Here is a 22,494-nt window from a genome sequence, read left to right as displayed (position 1 = left end):
AACTATACATATGTCCTGTGTTTAGCTCTCCCTAAGGGCGTGGATAGCTTTATTTTCTATAATTCACGTTCTTCTGTTGTGACATGTCTTTTCTCACTTTGCACTCATTTTCTTTTGCTTTTTGCTAATGGGCACTGGCACACTAACATTAACACATTTACATTAACACACCAACACTATCGCAGTTACATCAGTTAGTAGACCAAATTTGGCTTAAATACCTTCACATTGACAATGCCCGTTTCTAGAATCCTGGATCTGTTGTAGACCTGGGTGAGGCTCCTCTTCATTCCTGGTATAGAAACCCTGAATCCAGAGCAGTTTGAATTATAGTTCTGGTCCCTGTGTTGGAGCTATAACTGGCTATTCGTGATCACTTTTAACCCTATTTTGACTGTTGAAATTCTACTGTGGGCAGCAGATATTAAGATTGCAGGCCCTAACAAATAAAATCTATTAAGGACGTATAGCGACAACTGGTCCTCTCCTGTGCTATTTATTCCCAGCAGTGTCCAGTACACTATGGCTTAAGTATCTACATGGCTGTGAAACCTAGCGCTTACCAGCATACAGCCATCTGGCCACCATGAATCCAGGTGGAAATGCCAAGAACTCCAAAAAAGAGGTTATTCTGTTAAAGTGGTGGGTTTTGGGCTAGCCATTTTTAAGCTTGAGTTGAGTTTTTTGGGTGTGCGCTTTAATTATACTGCATTAATTGGTGCAGCTGCATCAAATGAGAGCATTACTATCTCTAGCTCTTCTTGCATCATTCAGACTGAGCGGTTATGCTCAGAACCGAGAAGTAGAACTTTGGCCATTAGTCTTAAAGTTAAACATTTCTAGCACAAGACATCAGTAATATTTGAGTTGGTCCTCTGTGCCAGAGGATGCTAAAGACTTTGGTAGACTCCCATAAGTGTGTACTATAATTTACTCACCTGTAATCCTGTTCTTCTTTAAAGTTCAGAACTGATTAGAATTTCAATTACTGGTTGTCTGTAGTATATATTATCCTGCTTGAGATCCTAACCGGTCACCACCTCCTGTAGTAATTATTTAGTGCTCACCACCAACTATCCCGAGAGTTTAGTGGTAAAAGTGGGAATCCCAGCATGGTGACCATAAGTGTTACTATCCAATAATCTGCCTTCAAACATGGGCCCTGCTTAAGTTGCACTCGATGCCTGCAACACGGCTACAACAAAACAAGGTGTGCTCATGGGAGTAGATTCAGGGTGGTACTTCCAAGATCCCTACTTATCGTGTACCCTGAACATCAACTTTGTGCGGAGGATAAGCGCTTTGTGGTGAAGAAAATACCCTGCCAAGTGCACCTTCTGTGTGTAAAATCCTCAAACCGGTAGTGACAGGAGTTTAATGAAATATGTCTTATTTCAGTGCAATTTAGGTACCCTCAACTATAGGCTTAGCCAAAAACCGATCTCTATTTTGATGTTTAATCAAAGAGTTCATACCAGGGAACCTGCTGTTTCTAATTTCCGTACAGGCAGCAGCTAGGGAGAGGTTGCCATCGCACACCCAACAACACTCGTGCCTAGGGAGAGACAAGTTGCCAAGCTGCAACAGAAGTGTAAAGAATGCAGCTGAGATTTTTCTCAGAAGTTCCTTAGATAATTGAACATTTGATTTCGACTTGACTTTTCATGCTGTTCGTTTTCTTATGGGCTGTTGACATTTCCCAACACATTGATCACTTAAGCATTATTTTTAAAATGACCCAACTCTAGGGCATGTGTATCTGCTGTTTTGTGGCATCTCTGCTCTTCGTCTGCCCTCCTGTTTGCTGATCCAGCTATGGGGTGACCATTGTGTTGAACCTATTACTCATGGCAAGTTACAGAGGCTGCTCCCAGTTTAGTGACCAAGGTTTTGACAGTGTTAGAAAAGTGGGGACATCTAACTGAAAGTTACGGACTGGTCTCACACACAACCTGGTGCCATGCTACGTCATTGTCCAGTCCTCGCCCTCCAAAAACTTGGTTTGATCGAGGGCTAAGTTGGGGCCCGCGAACCGGATGAGTGAGTGGTTTTAAAAAGCCATTATGGTTGCCTAATAAATTTTAATGTGAGTGGCAGCCATATGGTATTAAAAACAAGTGGACGGTGTGTTGGGGGTAAATGTTTACACCGTTATATATGTGATGGTCGACATGTTTCTGCATTGTGGCCCGGTCGGGTCCATGGCATACATCAGGACCCAATATGGAAGGGCTCCGTTCTTACCCTACTTTAAAGAGTAAATACCACTTTGTGGGGTGATGATTGTCACTGTCCACACGATATATGTGTTATGGCTCCTTTAAGCCATGGGGAAGGAGATACTAAGCCCACAGGAGGAAGTGAGGGGAAGACCCCTGTTCCTAAGGGTCTCCGGGTGCGTCTCCCGTAATAGCACCTAGATGTTGCCTCTCCTTCTCCTCGCCGGGGCCAGAGGGTACCATGCTTCTCTGTGGGTTGTATGTGGTTGGAATAGTGTTGGCTTGTAACTATTTGCAGTTACCAGATTGTCCTTTCATAGTGTCTCCTGTATCTGCAATAGAGAAAAGATGAGTGAGCAATTGAACTCTCAAACTTGGTAGCCTTCTGTCCCCTCATTGTCAGCTATGTTGGAGATCATCTGCATTAGTAAGAACTTTGACTATGCTCTCAAACACCAGGGCAGCAGGTGTAGGAAGTGTACCGGGATGTAATCCCCTTAGAATTGGCATTGGGGCGGAATTCTTTAACACATGGGTTCCAAAGTAAGGTGGAATTGTTGTATGAGGCAAAAGGTCTTTAGTGGGTGATGTAGGGAGCAGATCTTTACTTCAAACTTTGTTGCTGCCCTTTTCTGTTCCTTCCACCGCCTCCCCGCAGGCTCTAACACCCTGGAGGAGTGCCATGATATTGCTATTGGTTGTGTTTCCCAGCCCTGCCGAGCCCCAGCTTACCTCCTCCACCTTCTCTCCGCTTGCATGGTCTCCCAAGAAACCACGTAGTAGTCAAACCAACTATTTGTAATTTCACTCCATGTTAATATGGTTCTCCAGTATTAGGGGTGTCTTTCATAGATTCACATGCTTGAATATCCCCCGTCGTCGAAGTGGGAGTCCCACGGTACATAAAATAGCAGTATATATGCATGTATACATGAAAAATATAACTAATAAAATATACATACATATAGTGCAGTAAATTGTAAATTCCAAAAGTACCATAGAACACAATAGGCCCATTGAAAAGCCTAAGGGAGAACTCACTTTAGTAGCATATCAGAGTCATTATGTGTTGGATCACATTCCAGCCAATCAGGCTGTAGCCTCCTCTAGAACCTTCTCCTCAGAAGCCCAAGTCCTCAGATTTTCTACCGCACGTCGTGTGAAGGGAGTCTCCCTGAGCTCTGCTCAGTTTTCTTCAACTTTACCTGTTTTTTCTTCAAGAAAATGTCTTCAAACAAGAAATCTCTGTTTAAAGCCTGCCCTTCATGTGGTAAACTGCGCCTTTTCCACGAGGATCCACACAGTAAATGCATTTACTGTCTCTACCCAGACCATGAGGTGAAAAACTGTAAGTACTGTCGTACTTTCCCTCCTAAGACTCTGAGAGATAGAGAGGCCCGTCTCCTTCTGTGGCTACAGAAGTTGAGAACTTCGGAGTCTGTGGTTTCTGATGTGGAGAGCCTGTCATCTTTTGCTTCAAAGTCCTCTCAGAAGCGTGGGTCTGAGACCGAGGCTCCTTCTCCTTTTCTCAAGAAGAGTAGACTGTTGGAGTCCTCTAGGATTGTCTCCCCACAGGATTCGCTTCAGGGCACGTCTACGGGACCTGGTTCTCTGACGTCTGCGCCCAAAGCCTTACCTACCAGTAAGAAATCTGGTTTTGGCTCGTCGACGGGCTCGTCGTCGCGCCCGTCGACGTCTTCAGCGTCGACGAAATCCATTTCTACTACCTCCACGTCGACGACGACATGTTCCATGTCCACCGGCGCTACGTCGACGACGACCACCTCGTCGACGGCGACCTCGAAGGTGAGACCCATCTCTTCAGTGGTGAAGATCTCGTCGACGACCGGCAAGGATAGACCGTCGACGACGAAGCCCAAGCCTCCACTCAGCGCCCCGTCGACGACGAAGCCGTCGACGCATCCTTCGTCGGCGCATCCATCGTCGACGAAGACCAAGCCTCCACCCAGCACCCCGTCGACGGGCCCGTCGACGGTGCCCCCGTCGACGACGTCTGTCGGCCAGCATTACTTCGTCGACGGCCTCGTCGACGACTCTCATACCGTCGACGCCTTCGTCGTCGACGGCCAAAGCTCCACTCTCGTCGACGAACAAAGCCCCGCTTCCGTCGACGGGCTCGTCGACGTGCAAGGAATCCTCGTCGACGAAGAAAATCCCGTCCAAGTCGCCTCAGGGCGTTGCTGACGGTGCCGCATTTACGCCAACGGGCTCGTTGGCGTCGCACCAACCTCTACCGAGGACGGCTTCCATCTACACAGTGGTTACTGCTTCTTCTTTGCGGACCATACCACTCATCCAACTGAGTCCTGTGAGGAGTGGTGCTCGTCTTCCAGACAAATTATTCCAGTCTGGTGAGGAAGAATCCGGAAACGATTCGGAAGTGGAAGGATTATTTAAACAGGCAACAAGTCCTTCGGATTTGAACATTAAGTGCCAGGAATATAGTGACGAGGGTGAGGTGGTGGACAATGTCGAAGATGGGACTGACTTGTTTCCTGTTGATACGTCCGAACCGGTGCCTTCAGAGCCTGTTACCCAGATACCTCTGTCCTTGGTGATGAACCTTCAGCACATGCTGGATGATTATAACCGCAGGTTTCCTTCTTCTACTCCTGCTTCTCCAGCACCACTGCCTCCTCCGCAGCCTCAACCGCAACTTCCTCAGGCACCTACACCAGTTTCACCGGCTTCACCGGATGGTACTCGCCCTGACACTGGCGATGAGGATCCGGATCCTCACAACACAGATGACGACGACAATGACGCCGACATGGCTGAGTGGGACGATTATAGGGCTCAAACACCTTCCACTCCGCCCACCTCGCCTCTACATTCGCCCCCAGTGGACATGGCACATTTCCACAATTTGATGATCCGGGCTACAAAACGGTTTCATCTCTAAGTCGAACAACAACAGCATGAAAGTGATTGCTTTCTATACGACTTTAAAGACATCTCACAGAGGCAATCCCACACTATACCAATCGTGGAATATATTTGGAAGGAAGGCCTTAAATTGATGGAACGTCCCAATTCTGTTCCTGCGGTCTTACCCAGATTGGACAGGAAATACAAAGCACCGGCGTCTTCTCCGGCCTGCTTAGTGTCTCAACCGAAGGCAGATTCGGTAATTACTCAGGCTGCGCACAAAAGATCGCGCAATCCTGCTACGCCACTCACGTCTCCTCCTGATCAGGAAGGCCGCAAATTGGATTCCATAGGAAAGAAATTCACGACCATGGCGGCTACTACAGTGAGGGCGGCAAACACTCTGGCTATACTGGGCCGTTATGACCGCCAGATGTGGTCCGAGATTGCTGCATTGATTCCTCAGCTGCCTGAGGCAATCCGAACAGAAGCACAGGCGATTATTCACGAGGGAGAGTTGATTTCTTCCGAAATCATTGAGTGTGCACTCGATATTTCCTCCACGGGATTTCGACAATTGGCGGGGGCTGCAGTCTTGAGGCGTCAAGGCTGGCTGCGCTCTACCACTTTCCGTCCTGAAGTACAGGCAAGAGTCCTAGATTTACCTTATGACGGAGAATTATTGTTTGGCAAACATGTGGATGATGCCCTTGAGGCAATAAAAAAGGACACTGACACTGCGAAATCCCTGGCGAGCCTACAATACAAGAAACGGCCTTTTCGGGGTGCACGGGGTAGAGGCGGAGGCTCCTCTACTTTTCGTGGCTCAAGTCAATATCGTTCATTCAACACCTACAACGATAACAGACAGCGGGGTGCCTATCAATCTCAAACTCGACAATCCACCTCCAGGCCTTACCAAAGGAAATCCACTTATAGAGGTGGATCAAACACCAAAAAGCAGTGACTGCCTCAGACCCTTCCTTTTGCCGACCGTACATCTTGGAGGTCGCATCTCGAAATACTTTTACAAATGGTCTACAATCACCTCCGACCAATGGGTCCTGGACGTTATATCCAAAGGACATACCCTGGAATTCACAAAATTTCCACCCAATCATCCACCTTCGGGGCCATCACCCCCTCATTTCAAGGACCTTCTGGCCCAGGTGAATTTAATGATCAAAAAAGGAGCCATCGAACTAGTGCCGCAAGGTCAACGCGGCAAGGGGTTCTATTCCCGCTTTTTCTTGGTCAAGAAGAAGTCGGGGGAATGGCGTCCAATTTTGGATCTACGAGCTCTAAACAAATTTCTAATTTCAAAAACTTTTCAGATGTTAACCCTGATCCAAATTCTGAATTTTCTCAATCCAAGCGAGTTCTATTCCACAATCGACCTTCAGGACGCTTACTTCCATGTGCCAATCCATCCCAGACACAGGAAGTATCTCCGCTTCACGGTCGGGCAGCTACACTTCCAATTCAAAGTCCTGCCATTCGGCCTCCGCTCGGCACCAAGGGTTTTTACCAAGATCTTGGCCCCCGTAGCTGCCTTCCTACGTCTCCAAGGTATCCAATTTTACCCATACCTGGACGACTGCCTCATCAAGGCAAGCACTTTTCACCAAACGGAGCAGCACACTCAAGTTTGCGTCTCCCTTTTCCACGCCTTGGGGCTTTCAATCAATTGCCAGAAGTCACACTTTCAACCTTCGCAACGGAGAAATTTTCTCGGAGCCTTGCTAGATTCTCGACAGGGAAAAGTGTACGTTTCCCAGGAAAGACAGGACCGCATGTTAATGATGGTGCGCTCCCTCCAATCAAAACTGTCCGTTTCTGTCCGAATGTTCAAATCATTCCTTGGCATGGCATCCTCGTGCATCCACCTCATTCCAAATTGCAGATTGCACATGAGGACTCTCCAGGAGGAACTGGACAGCCAGTGGAAACAGGTGTCGGGGTCCTTCGAGGACAAGGTCCTTTTAACACCTCGCATACAGAAAGCGCTGGAGTGGTGGGCTCACCCTCCACACATATCTGCAGGCCGTTCATTCCAGGACGAACCCCCAACTCTGACGCTTACAACAGACGCGTCTCTCGAAGGCTGGGGAGCGCATCTCGACGGCATGTCTGTGAAAGGGAAGTGGACAGCAATACAACGAACTTGGCACATCAATCGTCTGGAACTCTTGGCGATTTTCTTAGCCCTCAAATCTTTCCAGAGGTTAGTGCGGGGACACACTTTGCTGGTGAGGACGGACAACACCACCAGCATGCACTACCTCAACAAGCAGGGCGGCACGAGGTCTCTTCCACTTTCTCAACTAGCACAAGAAATATGGGATTGGGCGATCCAACGTCAAATTCATCTCACAGCCATTCACGTGCCAGGCGTGGCCAATGTTCTGGCGGATTCACTCAGCCGAGCGTCATCAGACAATCACGAGTGGGAACTCAATCAGCCCACGGTCGAGTACATCTTCCGGCGGTGGGGCCAGCCACGGATGGATCTTTTCGCGACTGCTGTCAACAAGAAATGCCCACGCTTTGCAAGTCGGCATCCCCACAGAGAGTCGAGCGGGAATGCATTTTCGATCGATTGGTCGAACGATTTCATCTATGCTTTCCCTCCACTTCCTCTGATTCCTCGTTTGTTACACAGGATGAGGTTCCAACCTTGTCGCATCATCCTGATCGCACCCAAGTGGCCGAGACGTCCATGGTTCACGGACCTGCTCCTCTTCTCGCAGTCCGATCCGTTGCCACTCCATCCTCTGCCGCACCTCCTCACGATGCAGCAGGGACTAATTTGTCATCCGGATCCAGCATACCTTCAACTCCATGCCTGGAACCTGAGTACAATGAATTTGCACGTTTAACTATTGACAAGGACTGCAGGGAGGTGTTAGCGCGGGCTCGCGCTCCCTCCACCATAAAAACGTACCAACTCAAGTGGAAACGTTTCTGTGTCTGGTGCCGCACCAAGGATTTGGACCCAATGACTGCAAAACCTGAACAAATTTTACCTTTCTTTTTATCCCTGGCAAAATCAGGTCTGTCCCACTCAACTCTTAAAGTGTTTCTGGCGGCGATTTCCCGTTTCCGCCATGATGGTTCCACATCTTTATGTTCTTCAAGGATCATTAAACAATTTTACAAGGGCCTTTTTAGGATGTTTCCACCTATCCGTCGCCCTCCGCCTGCCTGGCGTTTGAATTTGGTCTTGTCTCAACTACTTCTACCACCATTTGAACCTATTCACTCGGCAACTCTTAAATTTCTCACGTGGAAAGTTGCTCTTTTACTCGCCTTAACGTCCTCAAGACGTGTCAGTGACATCCAGGCGTTTACCATACAGCCTCCTTTCCTAAAATTCTCCAAAGAGGCTGTGACATTACGAACTAATCCTAAGTTCATCCCGAAGGTTCCCAGTGACTTTCATCTCAACGAACCTGTAATTCTGAAAACTTTCTTTCCTGCTCCGCAAACTCCAGCTGAGCGGTCATTGCATTCATTAGATTTGAAACGTTGCCTCAAATTCTACATTCAACGAACTGCACCTATCAGAAAATCTGATCAATTGTTTGTGGCATATGGTCCAACTTGCAAAGGACAACCTGTTACCAAGCAGACTATAACCAGGTGGATCTCCTCTACCATATCCTTCTGCCACCAACGGGCTGGAAAGCCCCTTCCTGCTCCTGTTCGAGCTCATTCAACTAGAGCAGTGTCTACTTCGGCTGCCCTTTTTGCGGGGGTACCCTTACGCCAGATCTGCAGAGCTGCTACTTGGTCGAGCAGCCATACTTTTACTAAGCACTACTGCCTGCAATCAACAGACGCCGCGGATGCGGCAGTGGGTCAAGCGGTGCTGCGGAATCTTTTCCAGTAAAGGTGAGCCTCTGTTGCTACCCACCTCCAGTCATAAAGGTTTTGTTTTCTAGTAATAATGTTTTGGTATTTATTGCTTATTACCACATATATTTACCTTCTTTGCTTGATGTATTACCTTTATGACTTATGTGATCATTTACTGCTTTCTACTCTATTCAAGCATGTGAATCTATGAAAGACACCCCTAATACTGGAGAAGAACTATAGTTACTTACCTGTAAACTGTGGTTCTCCAGTATTGGTGTCTTTCATAGATTCACATGCGACCCTCCCATCCTCCCCTCAGAGGCTCTCTTCTCCTCAGGCACTTTTACTTACTCTGTGCTACGAAAATCTGAGGACTTGGGCTTCTGAGGAGAAGGTTCTAGAGGAGGCTACAGCCTGATTGGCTGGAATGTGATCCAACACATAATGACTCTGATATGCTACTAAAGTGAGTTCTCCCTTAGGCTTTTCAATGGGCCTATTGTGTTCTATGGTACTTTTGGAATTTACAATTTACTGCACTATATGTATGTATATTTTATTAGTTATATTTTTCATGTATACATGCATATATACTGCTATTTTATGTACCGTGGGACTCCCACTTCGACGACGGGGGATATTCAAGCATGTGAATCTATGAAAGACACCAATACTGGAGAACCACAGTTTACAGGTAAGTAACTATAGTTCTTCTTTTTGAAGAATTGTGTACCCTCCACCCCTGCCCTACCTTCCCACCCGGTCCTTGACTTGCAGTAGGTTATACTACCACTCAACTGTGTCCCTCCCCATCTCTTCTTTTGGGCTCTCCTAAAACTCTAGCGCTCCCATCTTGGGCAAGTACCGTCTTGATTCTGTTCATCGGGGTTGCTGTAGGCTTCTTGAGGTCAGGGAACGAGCATAAAATACTGACTGACTATTTCAACAGTGCTTCTTAGAGAACGTTTCTGACTGAAAACTGTATGCAGAGTAGCTGATGAACCCTGGAGGTCTTTCCTTCTCTCTTGCTAGCTCTCATCAGCTCTGACCTTGGTCTCACTTATCTTTGGAAGTATATCTGCAATCAAGTCCTGTCTTTGCACTGAACATTATGTTCAGCTTACTTGCAGCACCGTCAGCAATTCTATAATTAATTTGTACAGTCCTAAACCATCTTTGTCTTGGCTCCTTGCCAGAAAGTGCCTCGGGTTCTAATAGGTGGTTAATGCTGTCCACTAATATAGGGCTTCCTTTAGTAGAACGGAGATTGGTGTGTTCCTGGGCAGGATAGCCTCTGCTAGAGCAGGTTCCCACTTACATTTAAAATGTTTGTGTTATGTTGTTTATATATGATTTAGTATTGTATTGTTACTTTAAGTGCTCGTGATGCCAGAGCCATGGAATGAATGGTGATGTGCCATTCTGGTTCCATGGTCACTTGCTGAGTAGCTGCGAGAGCGTATGCTGCTTCCCTGGCACTCACCTGTTGTACCTTCTTTATATTCAATTTATAAATAAAGGACTTCTTAATCATTGGATTCTCTCTCTACAGTTTGTTATTGAATTAGGCACGGTTAGCTTTAGCTACAGTTAAGTGAAGTGTTTGAGCTATGTACATTTCTTACCCCTTAACTTCATTTAGAATGTCTTAGCAAAGTCCAGGGCTGTGTTAAAGTTCAGCAATCAGCTACTCTGAGACGTGTCTGATGGCCAGTTGATGTGGTTCCAAGCTAAGAGCAAGGTGCCACTCATTTAGGCCTTTTTGTGTGTTAAAGTGGGGACAGTGAAACCTTGTTAGTTCCAAATTTCCACTCCCAGGGATGAAAACAAGTCCTGCATTTCTTTGCCAAAATTGAGCTTTGGAGCGAGTGTTTGTATTGTGCCTGCATTTGTAGCTAGCCATGAAAGGTTTTCAGGACACGTTGAATCTAGCCTTCAAAGTAAAAGCTGCGATGGTGGTCTTCTTTACAATGCATTGTATGAGGCCCTTTCTGTAGGCCCTCATCACATGCAAAAAGGTGTCCTTGTTGCACAGCCAAATAGTCCCTAATCTGGGAATATTGTTGAATAGGCTGATCTGTATTACTGCCCCAGCTCTTGCCCACCTCCTGTGTTTTGGAAGCTGTAACACTGGTTTTGGATCTGCTGGGGCGGGATGTGCTTGGAAGCTATCTGAAATGTGTTACACTGGACGCATTCACTCTTCTGTTGCAAAACAAGACTTCATGTAATCATTTTCCAGAACTTGAAACCTGGATGTGAATTGGGAGCCAGCGGTGCCTCTCCCTGAATACATACCTGCACTTTGCCTCTTGTTTCGCTGGTGACCCACGGAATGTGATCAAAGAAAATCAGAATCCTTTGTAGGTAGGGCTTTATCTTGTCCAGAGAGGGATTGCTTGATTGCACCGGACAGAGGTTGTAGGGTGGTGTAATGGATGCATTCCAGACCATTGTGACGACTGAACTGAGAATAATAAGGTTAAACATCAAAGTACAGGACCGTATGGATCACCTGGATGTTTATTGCCTTGTGTAACTCCATTTGAAACATTTATATTCAAAACTTGTTTATAACCTTTCTCTTAGTGACGTTTTGGCCTGGTCCAGTTAAATGGTTGTCTTAATTTCCCAATTTTGGAATCCTGTTTAGGGGTCTGCTTTGAAGGCCCGATACTTCACTGTTTCGTGACATTCGATGGAAATGTAGTCTGCTTTCTGTATAGTTGCCTCTATGGAAATGATGCCGAAGTATTACGCTTGAGACAGAAGGAAGTGTGAGTCTTGTAGGCCAGAGGGGAGGCTAGTTGTGGCTCCCAGTACTCTCTTTAAAGCATCTGGTGTTGGAGAGACCAGTGAGTAAGGGACCACTTCTTTGGATGGTAAAATCAGGTAATGTATGCAAAAGTGGCTTGAAGGTAAAGGCAGATTATGAATGTTGGATAATGTGGCGAAGTTGGAGCTGCTTCCAGTTATTTGTTGCATCACTTGCCCTGTACTTTAATAGCCAGTATGCACACTTACTTGGAAGTTCATAGATCTGTTTGCTCCTGCCAGTGTAGGAAGTAGTAGTCTTCATTCATGGATGGCGGTGGTTCGTGTTACTTGTGCTCTGTTCTTTAAACGTATGACATTTTGGTCCAGTTAAGACTGCAGACTATGGCTGACAACCGGCAGTAAGAGTGCCGGCCATAATATCTGTTACTGGGCTTTAATTTAACTGCATTTGTATAAAGTGGCCAACGACTTTCCTGTGTGCGACATTGACGCATCCATTTATTTCTTCATATATAGCAAAAAGGATTTGGTTGGAATTTGAACCAATTTTAATTACTCTTGTGAGCATTTCATTCGGTTGTTTAGTTCATTGATCACTGTGGCTAGGCCAACCCTATGTCCGTTATTATTGGCCCTGCTCCTATGGACAATCTAGGTCAAACTGCTAGCCCACTTCTCCTCTGAATAGGTTCTCTCCCAATCTCTGATGCATTCCGGCTTGATTGGGCCTTTGTCACTGTTTCAAATCCCTACAAAAAGGCACACTATGAGCCCCTGACTCCATGACTGGTCCTGCATGTTTCACCATGAGTAGTTCGCTTAGTGACTAATGAAAATATCTGAACCGACCAGCCTATCTAGTTACCTCGTATCATTATTCAAATGTGTACTCCATGGAGGCTTTGAGAGTTTTTCTAAATTTTGGTTTTTACCAGTGTTAAAACTTACCCACATATGCTAAATATGCACATTAATAGTTTTACTTGTTTAATATCTTGCCTACTTGGTCACTAACATTGGGTGTAGATTTTTGTACACAAGCTTGTTACCATGAACTTAAAAGGCTTCTGTGGAGCATGAATAAGGTGATTTTAATTTTGATCAAGTTCATGCTGACATGAGGTGTTCTCTGCATCTTGAAATGGACTGAATTTCAGGATACTAATAGCCAAAAATGGCTCAGCAGAAATATTGTCCTAAACTGATTTGACACAAATATTGCTCCACTTGGTGCGGGATCACCAGGGAAGCGAGTCCTTGCTGTGTGTGGCTCCTTAGCTTTCTTTTAGCGCTGTATGTTCAGGATGCCTTGCTTGTGCTAGTTTCATCTTGTAGTTTTGTCTGACATGAACTTTTTTTTTTTTATGTTTAGGGACATCGGGAAAGGTGCAAAGAAAAGTTTCCTACTCGATGACATTTCATCGCAATGTCCGATCGTTTGGGGCAAATAACAAAGGGAAAGGATGGGAAAAGCAAGTACTCGTCTCTCAATCTGTTTGACAAGTATAGAGGGAAGTCAATAGAAGCTATCCGCACCTCAGGTAAGACTCTAGACGTGAGATCAGTTTTGTACACTGCCGGTTTCATCCTATGATGAACTGTGTGTCTGCTGATGTTAATGAGCCATGGGTAAAGAGTCCATATATCAACAATGCAAATTGTCCCTAGTGGGTCAGTGCAGATGCTTATGTTCATTTGTCGGTGTTCCACCATGCCCCACTGTTTTGCTGCCTTCATATTACTCCTTTCGTTATTGGCTCAGTGTTATTATAAACCCACTACGCCTTGCCTTCTGATCCGTACACCTGCTTGTAATCAATGAAATGTTTACTGTCTATCAAGCTCCTCTCATTAAGTGGGGGGCAGCAAACCGAAATTAACTTTTTTTTAAAAATTTTTTTTTTTTTTTTTTAAAGCTCCCTCAGATCTTGAGACCATCTTACAGGGTCAAAATACTCTCTGGCTCAATGAAATTTTAATTTGTATTATCGGTTCACCCTCACGTGTGATTTGGTGATTTTGTTTTTTGTCTGCTCATTCAATGTTCCCTCTTCAGTTATTCCTAGACATGGCTTACAGAGTCTTGGGAAAGTTGCTGCTGCTAGGCGTATGCCGCCCCCTGCAAACCTTCCAAGCTTGAAGTCTGAGAACAAAGGAAACAACCCCAACATAATTCTCGTTCCCAAAGACGGTACAGGATGGGCAAACAAACAGGAGCTGCCAGACCAAAAGAGGTAAGGGCAATGAGGGCATCTGCCCTGCTAGCCTATTCGAGGTGTTGAGTTAGACAGGAAGTGTTGACATGAACTAACTTTTGAATACTAGTAGCAAACACAGATCAACATCTTGCCACCTCTCTACTTGACATTGGGTGGCTGATCTGCAGGCTTTGCAGCAGAGCAAGAGGAGACCATGTGGTAAGAGGATGAGGCTTTCTGTGCAAGGGAAATACACTTTGAATGTGTTGCTGTTCACTTTCTGTATAGTCGTTGCATGTTTCAGCAATGTGTGTGTTCAACTCACTAAGCTATCTGACTGGCTTAGTACGAACAGCATGGTAGGCCGTTTAGTCCGCAACCTTCTTCCAAAGGAGGGGAGGGGACGGGCCCTCAATTTCTTAATAAACGCAGGCTGAAGATGCTAGTTGTGGATCTTGCTGGGGTCTGTTCTTTCCAAGTAAAGGTCTTGAATATTGGCTTAAGTGTGGTATGGGAACATATGTGCTGTCAGTGGAAAAAAGCAGTCTATGGAGTTTGTCTTCATATATCCTTAACTAGAAGTCCTATTGAGATTCTTTTAGTTAGGTGCTTGGTTTCTTGTCTGGCACAGTTTTGCTAAATTTCTCAATTTTGAAGATTTTATGGTGGTAATAAATTCTAGGCTCGGACTGTCCTCATTGCTCCATCAACAATGGCTTCTGGGAGTCTCTGTTGCCTTTATATTCACGAATGGCCTTGTGATGCAGTATGTTTTTCTGTTGGTGCCAGTTTTACAGTTTGTAAGAAGCTGGCTCTGTATATACTATACTTAAATGAGATATTGTGTGCACAGAGTCCAGTGGAACCCCAAAGATAGGCATAGGTAAAAGTAGATAGCACCTTACTCTATTTGTTGTATTGTGGGCGAGCATTAAGGCTCGAACAGAGGGTAGTGTTAGCATTTGTTGTACACACCATCAGCAAACGATTGCACACTCAGACTGAACTCAGACCAATTTGCTTTGTATACAAATATTTAGATATATTTATTTCTTAGAAATAAGCAAGCCTAGCAGTAACAATCCTGTTTGAATTGCAGTTTTATATATTCTTTGGTTACAGTAGAATTACTGGAAATGCAATACCTTAAAATATTGTACAGATACTTTATAATGACTTTTCAATAGCAGGTCATGTATATTACTTTGCAGATTACTTTTCTTACACAGTGTAGTATACCTGGATACTGCACTGGGACATTTCCTGTTAAACGGTAAGTAAATGCGTTGTGGTTCGTGTACACAGTTGTATAGCCTTTTATAAATTTTCGAACTCCTCACTTAGAAACTTTTTCATAGAAAACAGTCTGTGTTAACCCCATTTCCTATTATAGGATATCGGTTAACAGTTAAGTACTTTGTTGTGGGAGTTTGTTTTCCTGTGGTTAGACTCGGGAGGGGTCTCCTAGGGTCGAGGATGCACTCTCAAAGCACCCTCAGCGGCACTAGGGTGGCTGTGTGCAGAGTGCTGAGGCCCAAACTTATCCAATAGGGGATAAGGGGCCTCCGGTTGGTGGCTGCTCAAGAACAGGCCACAAGGTTGTGGGAGAAAAGCTCCTGGACTTTAGCTCAGGGCAAATGGGGGTTCAAGTTAGCACCAAAGATGCACCCTCAGCGACACTAGGGAGCCGGGTGCAGGGTGCTGTTTTGGCGTTGGGTGCCCTGTAACTTTCATTGGGGATTCTCTGGTTTGTAAACACCCTGCAGGCTCTGGGACGAAGGTCTTCTGGTAGCGACCACCACTTGGAGAGGTAAGTTGGGATGCTGTAGGTTGGCTAGCCGCTGTCAGTTGGGCCACTCAAGGCCGTGGGGCGTCTGGTGCAGGGGTGTCTTTTAGGGTCGAATTTTCTTACCAGCACCTGGTCGCGGTGGGCAGTCCCTCTGGATTGAGGCTGCAGGTGTTGGCTTGAGGCAGCTCGGGGATCACTGGACCTCAGGTCAGGATCGCCAGGGAGACCCCCTCATGGTGTTGGGCCACTCTAACTCGGGCCGTGGGCGCAGAGTGATGGAGATTAGCAGATTTTGCCAGAGCTGGAGTCTGAACAAATCCAGTGTTCACGGGAGATGGTCTTTTCCTTGGAAGGCAGGGCAGGTCCGGTCCTCGTAGTTCTTGAGGTTGCTAGCAGCAGAACACACCGGAGTTTCACTTCTGCAGATTCGAGGTGGGGACAGGCCAGTAGGGCTGGAGCCAAGTCAGTAGGTGTCCTTTTCTTAGCTTCGGCACGGCTGTTCGGTCCTTCTTTTAGTCATTCTTGTCTGAGGAGGCAAGCTTCAGGGGTGCCCCTAAATACTAGATTTAGGGGCATTACAGGTAAGTAACCTGTTGGGACCAACGGGTCCCTCCCTTGGGGTGGGCACACACCCTATTATGCCACCCTCCAGTGGGATGGGGGGCATATGCTGAGTCCCCCTCCTCACCCCCCCCCCCCCGGCTGCAAGATGGCGGGAGCTGAGAGTTGTGCTTAACCTCTCCTCCCCCACCTGAGGGGTGGGGTTGGCAAAGGTGGGCACACCTCCCTTCCTCACTTGGTTTTCCTGCTGGTTCTCCCGCCCAAAGTGGCGGTCAGAACCGGTGAGGACCAGTTGCTGGAAGCAGCAAAAGGCCTGGGGAAAGCTCACAAAGGCGGCAAGCCTTTGAAGCTTCCCCTTCATGGACCCTGCCCATCCTGGGGAGAAGGCTTGGCACCTCGTCGCAGGATGTGCATTGTTTCAGGCCCCTGAGAGCAGCAGGCTCTCGACCCAGGGCTACAGAAACCGGCCTTGTGGTGGCAGCTGGGGAGCAGCCACTTAGCCTGGACACTAGTTGTAGGTCATTCTTCAAGGGGCATCTCTTAAGATGGCCTTTGTGTGCATTTTTTCATTAAACCCACACTGATGCCAGTTTGGGATTTAATGTGCTGAGAAGTCTGATACCAAACTTCTCCGTTGTATGTACAGCCGTTGGTACTGTGGAGTTCGTAATAGCAAACTCCCAGCACTTTTTATACTCTTAATGGCAGTCCTGCACTTACAATGTCTAAGAATGGACTTTGTAGTGGTACAGGGCTCATGCACCTGTACCCTCACCACTGGTATAGTGCACCCAGCTAGAGGGGTGGCTGATCTATGCCAGGCCAGTGGGTTGTGACTCTTCCCTCTGTTCTGCACCAACACGCAGCCTGCAAAGGCAGTGTGTGTGTAAAGGTACATGGTCTCTAAGGGTGGCACAATAAGTGCTGCAGCCCTTAGAGGCCTTCCCTGGTCACAGTGCCCTGGGTACCTGTTGTAGCATTTACCATGGGCTGAACTGTTGCCAGAGTGCCAATTGGGTTTGCTCTTCAATGCAGTTTTAGGGAAATAAAACAGGCCCTGGGTACTTGATTGGCAGAAGCCCAGGGCACACTCAGTCAATGTACATCAGCAGTTCAGCAAAAAGTGGATGCAACCATGCAGAAAGAAGGCACTTTCTAACACAGTTTACAACCTTAAACAGTTCTGTGATAGACTACTTGGATGAATCTAATATACATCCTCCCAGTCACACAATTGCATCACAGTTCCCTATATAGACTGTGTTCCGCCAGAGCAAACGGTACTCGATGCATCACAATGTAGTACTTGGCATCCAATCTTGCAATCAAGCACCAGACTTGGTAGATATTAGACCATACTAGTTTCCTACATAAAGATGCACAGTTTGAGTGCGCTAACACTACCCAGATTATGGTCGTTGGTGGCATCCAGTTAAAACCAACGTAGTTCTGCTTGTTCTTGCACTTCAACACACATGCACTCTTCTGAAGACTTTTGATGGAGCTAATATGTTGAATTGCTGGAGCCTAGCACATTAAAGTGTGAAAGACATGCACATGTAGTACTTTGACACTTTTAATCGGTCTGTATTTTTAAAAACTTTTGGGACTCACACTCACACACTCTGTGTAACCTTTTTTGGGCTTCCGAAATTTTAAACTGAGATCCGGTAGTACATTAGGATTTAATCCAATCCAGCTTTTCTTTCACACAATGGAAGTTGGTGACTGACTGAACAGCATGACCACTAACTAGTCTAATTGGGTATGGAGTTTTGATGCTCTCTGCATAGCCTCGGTTGGACCCAGTCAGTGACTGACCAAAGGAATCAAGCACCCGTCTCTGCAAAGTAAACTTAACACTTTTGATTTAATGGAACATTTTGTGTACACAGAATGTTAAACCATTCCTTCAAAACTAATTCAAAAGTGTCATGTGCATGCAAATTGCCTGTTTAGACTAGAGTTGTTGAATCCACAAGAACTTGCTTCAGCTTTAAAAATGGAATTTAACCAATGTCATACCACCTACACATCACCTGTAGGTGGTTAGATTCAGGGGTGATGTGATGCTGTAACTGTTGTAAGTAGCAAGTGGTGCCTTTCTTGGTGCTTTTGGCAGGTGGCAGGAAAGGGTGGGCACGAGATGTCAGGTGACATTAGAGGAGTGGGAATGTCAGTTATGTGCACTGGTGGGATTGAGGAAGTAGCTGGATGGGCTTTAATATTGCCATACAGCCAAGGCTAAACTGCTAAGCACGATGTAAAGTGCTGAGAGGTTAACTCCCTTCCTGTTCCTGGGGGGCTGGTAAGGAATCTTCACACATTTTCCACGTTGTGATGAATCGAAGTGTTAAAAGATGTCGAATAAAGCCCAAAAATATCACCCCCAACCTTACCCACCCACAAAAAACACTGTTGTTCAACCAAAAAAGCTGCCTTACTAAGGCAGCCGTGTTAGGCAGTCCTTCTCTTTGGAGTTGGAAAAGCAAACCATCTTGTTGTCTCTGCTCGGCATGATACAAAGTCTTGCTTACTCGGGAGTTTCTTAAAGTAGCAGTGTCTATTTGGCAGTGTGTTTGTTTTGTCTTACCCAGCCTACTATACTCTACCAACATTCACCTAATTTAGTTTCTTTTTTTAATGGGGTATTGATATTGTGTTTTCAGCCATACATTTAGCAACTTGGATTTACTTTCCAAAAAAGAGGAAAATGTTGCCTCTCCCATGTGAGTGGAGATATTCTGGTGTTTATGGATCATAAAGACATCTCTTCCCTCACAGGGTATTGATGTATTTTAAGTCGGTGTGAGCCAGACACAATGGTCTCTGATGTGGACTACTTTGATACTCGCCACTGCACCAGTAAGAGTCTAGTGCAAGATATTCTCAGCCTGGACTCTGTTTATGCAACATTAGGGTGATTTCAGCCTTTGGACGTGGACTGGGCAGACTAGTCGATTATGGAGGTGTTTGAATTAGAGTGCAGCTGAAGTTAGTAGACTTGAATCTCGCTGTAATTAAAAGAATGACTTGTTATTACTAATAAATTGCTTAACTCCTACTGCGCCCACCAGACTGGTTACTTATTTCATACACTGTAGAGGATCCATTGGCTCTTGATTGAGAGTTATTGAGGCAGATGGTGGTATAATAGTTTATGTAGAACACAGTAACGCAGTATCTCATGCAATGTATATCCCCCACAATATATCCTCAACCTGATTGAAGTGGTTTCATTGGGAAGAGTTATAAGTGACAATATAATGCAATGAAGAAGTGGAGAAGTGTGGCTCACCGATTAGAGCGGCAGACCCTGAGGCAGAGGTCTGGCCCGGGACCAGGGTTCAATTCCCGACGCGGCAGGGTCTTGGGCTCAATTTCCTCAGACTCGATAATTCTCGCCTCGGTGCCTATTCTAATCATGGGTCCCACTCTGCAACTCTGGGCAATAGCTTGCTTAATCTCCACAACGGCCCGAAAGCGGTAGGATGCCTGGCCTCACCTTGGGGGTGCCCAGTAGGGGGCATCTCGCAGGGAAAGCCAGGAAGGGTTCCACAGCGGTATACAGCGCCAGGACGCCTTAAAGGCGATAGTGCGCTTTACAAGTATACATACAATGAGCTGCAGTTTTTACTTTTTTTTTGTTGGTTTCAACTGAGGCAACTTGTTATATCAAGTAGGAGTAAATGTTCATCGGTGCCTGTTCACTGGTAAAGTACTTGAAATGGTATCCAAGGAAAGCTGGGTACACTGCAACAGATAACAGATGCAGGTTTTTAGACCATCTAGTCTGCCCGCCCCAACCACCATGACAGAATCTGTAAAGAAAGATAAATACTTCCTAACTTTAACACATTGATTCCATACCAGTGTCATTTCTTCCAGCAATCATAGGTGTTACAGCTGATGTTGGGATATTTGTATTGCAGTACTTGAAGAAGATGATTCTAATTCTACTTTGAAACTTTGTGCTTTTTTGAACAGTATGCTGCCCCCCATCCCAGCACAGATTATCAAATATCAGTGGATATAATGAGTCCATAAAAAATAGCTGGACTTGCGCTGCCACCAAAAACATTGACTGAATCAGACATAATTGTTCTAACAAAGGTGTCTAAAAACTCAAGCGTCCCTATGGTTTAATCATCGCCACCCCAAGAACATGCCCACAAAGCAGTCATACTGAACTGCATTTGTTTGTTTGGAGGCTGGTACAATGAATAGTAGTGTAACTTGTGAGACCGCCTTTCGAGGTGTTTTAAGTGAATTCTCAACGTTTTCCCTGGCTCAAATGGCGATCACATGAAATGTAGCCATTCCTTTGCAGGTAGATGTGGTAATAAGAGTTCACTGCCCTTGTTACACAACATTCTGCAACCGTAGGAGACTCAGCCAGTGACACAGGAGGATCCGCTTGCATATTCCTGGGAGTTCTGAGTGTAGTAATGAAACTGCACAGTTCCACTAGCGAAATGGGGTGATAAAATTAAACCCTTAAAAACTGCATTTATCCCTCCAAAGATGTTGATGGGTAGAATAGTGTGAAGCATGCGTTTAGTTTTAAACCTTATTTGGGTTTACCTGGAACTGCAACATTACCTGACCAGTATGGGTGGCATTAATTGTATTTGCTACAACATCATAGGGATCTGGGCTTCACTTGATCTATTAAACCAGTCATGAAATTGAGGTTGGAGAACTCTTCCTCTCTTTGGCCAAATAATTCTAGGGAGCCTTTCAGAAAGGTTGCAGCAGCTTCTAAATCGGATGCCGTGAAGACAGACCTCTAATAATCTGGCTTTCCCATATTTGATTTGGTCACTGGTACAGGTTCAGATCACTTGGTTGGGAAGTTTTATATAAAAGCCATATTTTGAAGAGTTCCTAACATCCCCGTAGGGTCGTTGAAGAATGGGCATCGGCTGCACAGGCTATGAGCTCTGCGACATTTATTTGGGATGACTCACAAAATGGGTTGAGATAGGCATGCCATCTTGGTTATCTTTGTCCTAGTTATGCATACCACTCCCATAAAAACTTCTAAATGATCATTTGAAGGTTGCCAGTATTTATTTTGGGGATTAGAATTAGTACAAACAGGACCTGGACCTCTCTTGTAAAACATGGGTCCAGTTATGTATTAGTTTGTGTCCATCTGAGAATAGTTTACCCCATTAATTACTGTTTTGAATGTTGGCTCTGTTGGTTAATAGCATCTTGCACTATTGTCTGATGCTAAATGCATGAAAAGTTGGACATCATGGCTAATGCATGTGTACCTAGGTGACAAAGGTTAAACTAGGACGGTCTTGTGCATCTGCAGCTAGGTCTGCTGGGTCAGCTTGACACACGGTGGGCTTTAGGCTCAAATGTCTGAATATTTCCCTGAAACCTGTTGTGATTCTAGCAATTATTCTGTGATTTGACCTCAGTAAGGCTTATGAAGTTATCTTCTCTTGCACCTTAAGACATTGGAGGACTATTACGGAAATAAGGTTAATGTGAGAAGAGGGCAAGCTGAAAAGTTTCAGGTTTTTTAGATGACATTAAAGTTTTGTTGGCATCTGGCGGTCTATTTTCCTGTTCTGTTGACTATATGGAAAAGTGTTTCTGCTATGCTGGAATGGATTAATGCCAGCAGTCCCAAAATTAGAGAGACTGAGGCAGGGGTTAGAAGAGTTTCCGCCTGCTGTTTCATGAAGCGTTGGCTGGAACTTTAGGGTTGTGTCCCCATCTGGCTTACAAGATTTAAAAACTTGGGCATTATAATAGAAAGTTGTGAGTTGGTGAAATTCAAAACCTTCCCTCCCCCTTATTTTCCCTTGTGCAGTTGCACCTAAAATGTTTGATTTTCATGCTTCCTTGCCCACACGTCATGGTGCTTCTGTACTCTTCTGTGAACTAGGACACCCTGCTCTTCTGAATTCTTTGTTGCAAAGTGCAAACCGCTTCAGAATATGGCCATCAGAAGTACTTGAAATTTACACAAATAGGATCACATCATTAATTTCGAATCTGTTTAAAGACCTTGTATCTTGCTCATCATGCTTGTTACAAGACTGGGCCAGCCTTCTTGACTGGGTTTGTGTGCCTGTTTGAAAACCGTGCCTTTCAGTGCACATGTGGTAGTACGCCTTCTGCGCTCTAGCTCCTAACTTGTGCTGTAGTTTGTATGTGGATCATGTAAAGTTCTGTA

The 22,494-nt window shown here is 45.6% G+C and overlaps 1 protein-coding gene across 6 annotated transcripts in view; it reads left to right on the top strand.

The window, feature by feature from the left end:
- PRRC2B (proline rich coiled-coil 2B) overlaps nucleotides 1-22,494 on the top strand; it is a 549,871-nt gene that overhangs the window by 86,102 nt on the left and 441,275 nt on the right. For all 6 annotated transcript variants that reach the window (XM_078646193.1, XM_078646192.1, XM_078646191.1 and 3 more), the window contains exons 2-3: nucleotides 13,120-13,288; nucleotides 13,804-13,981. In XM_078646193.1, coding sequence (XP_078502319.1) covers nucleotides 13,174-13,288; nucleotides 13,804-13,981 — 293 coding nt within the window. In that variant the 5' untranslated portion in view covers nucleotides 13,120-13,173. The remainder of the gene's footprint in view (nucleotides 1-13,119; nucleotides 13,289-13,803; nucleotides 13,982-22,494) is intronic.

Source organism: Lissotriton helveticus, chromosome 5_1 (genome assembly GCF_964261635.1).
Source record: "Lissotriton helveticus chromosome 5_1, aLisHel1.1, whole genome shotgun sequence".
Taxonomy (NCBI): Eukaryota; Metazoa; Chordata; class Amphibia; order Caudata; family Salamandridae; genus Lissotriton; species Lissotriton helveticus.
The sequence above is the reverse complement of the archived record's forward strand: the minus strand, read 5'-3'. Positions and strand labels throughout refer to the sequence as shown.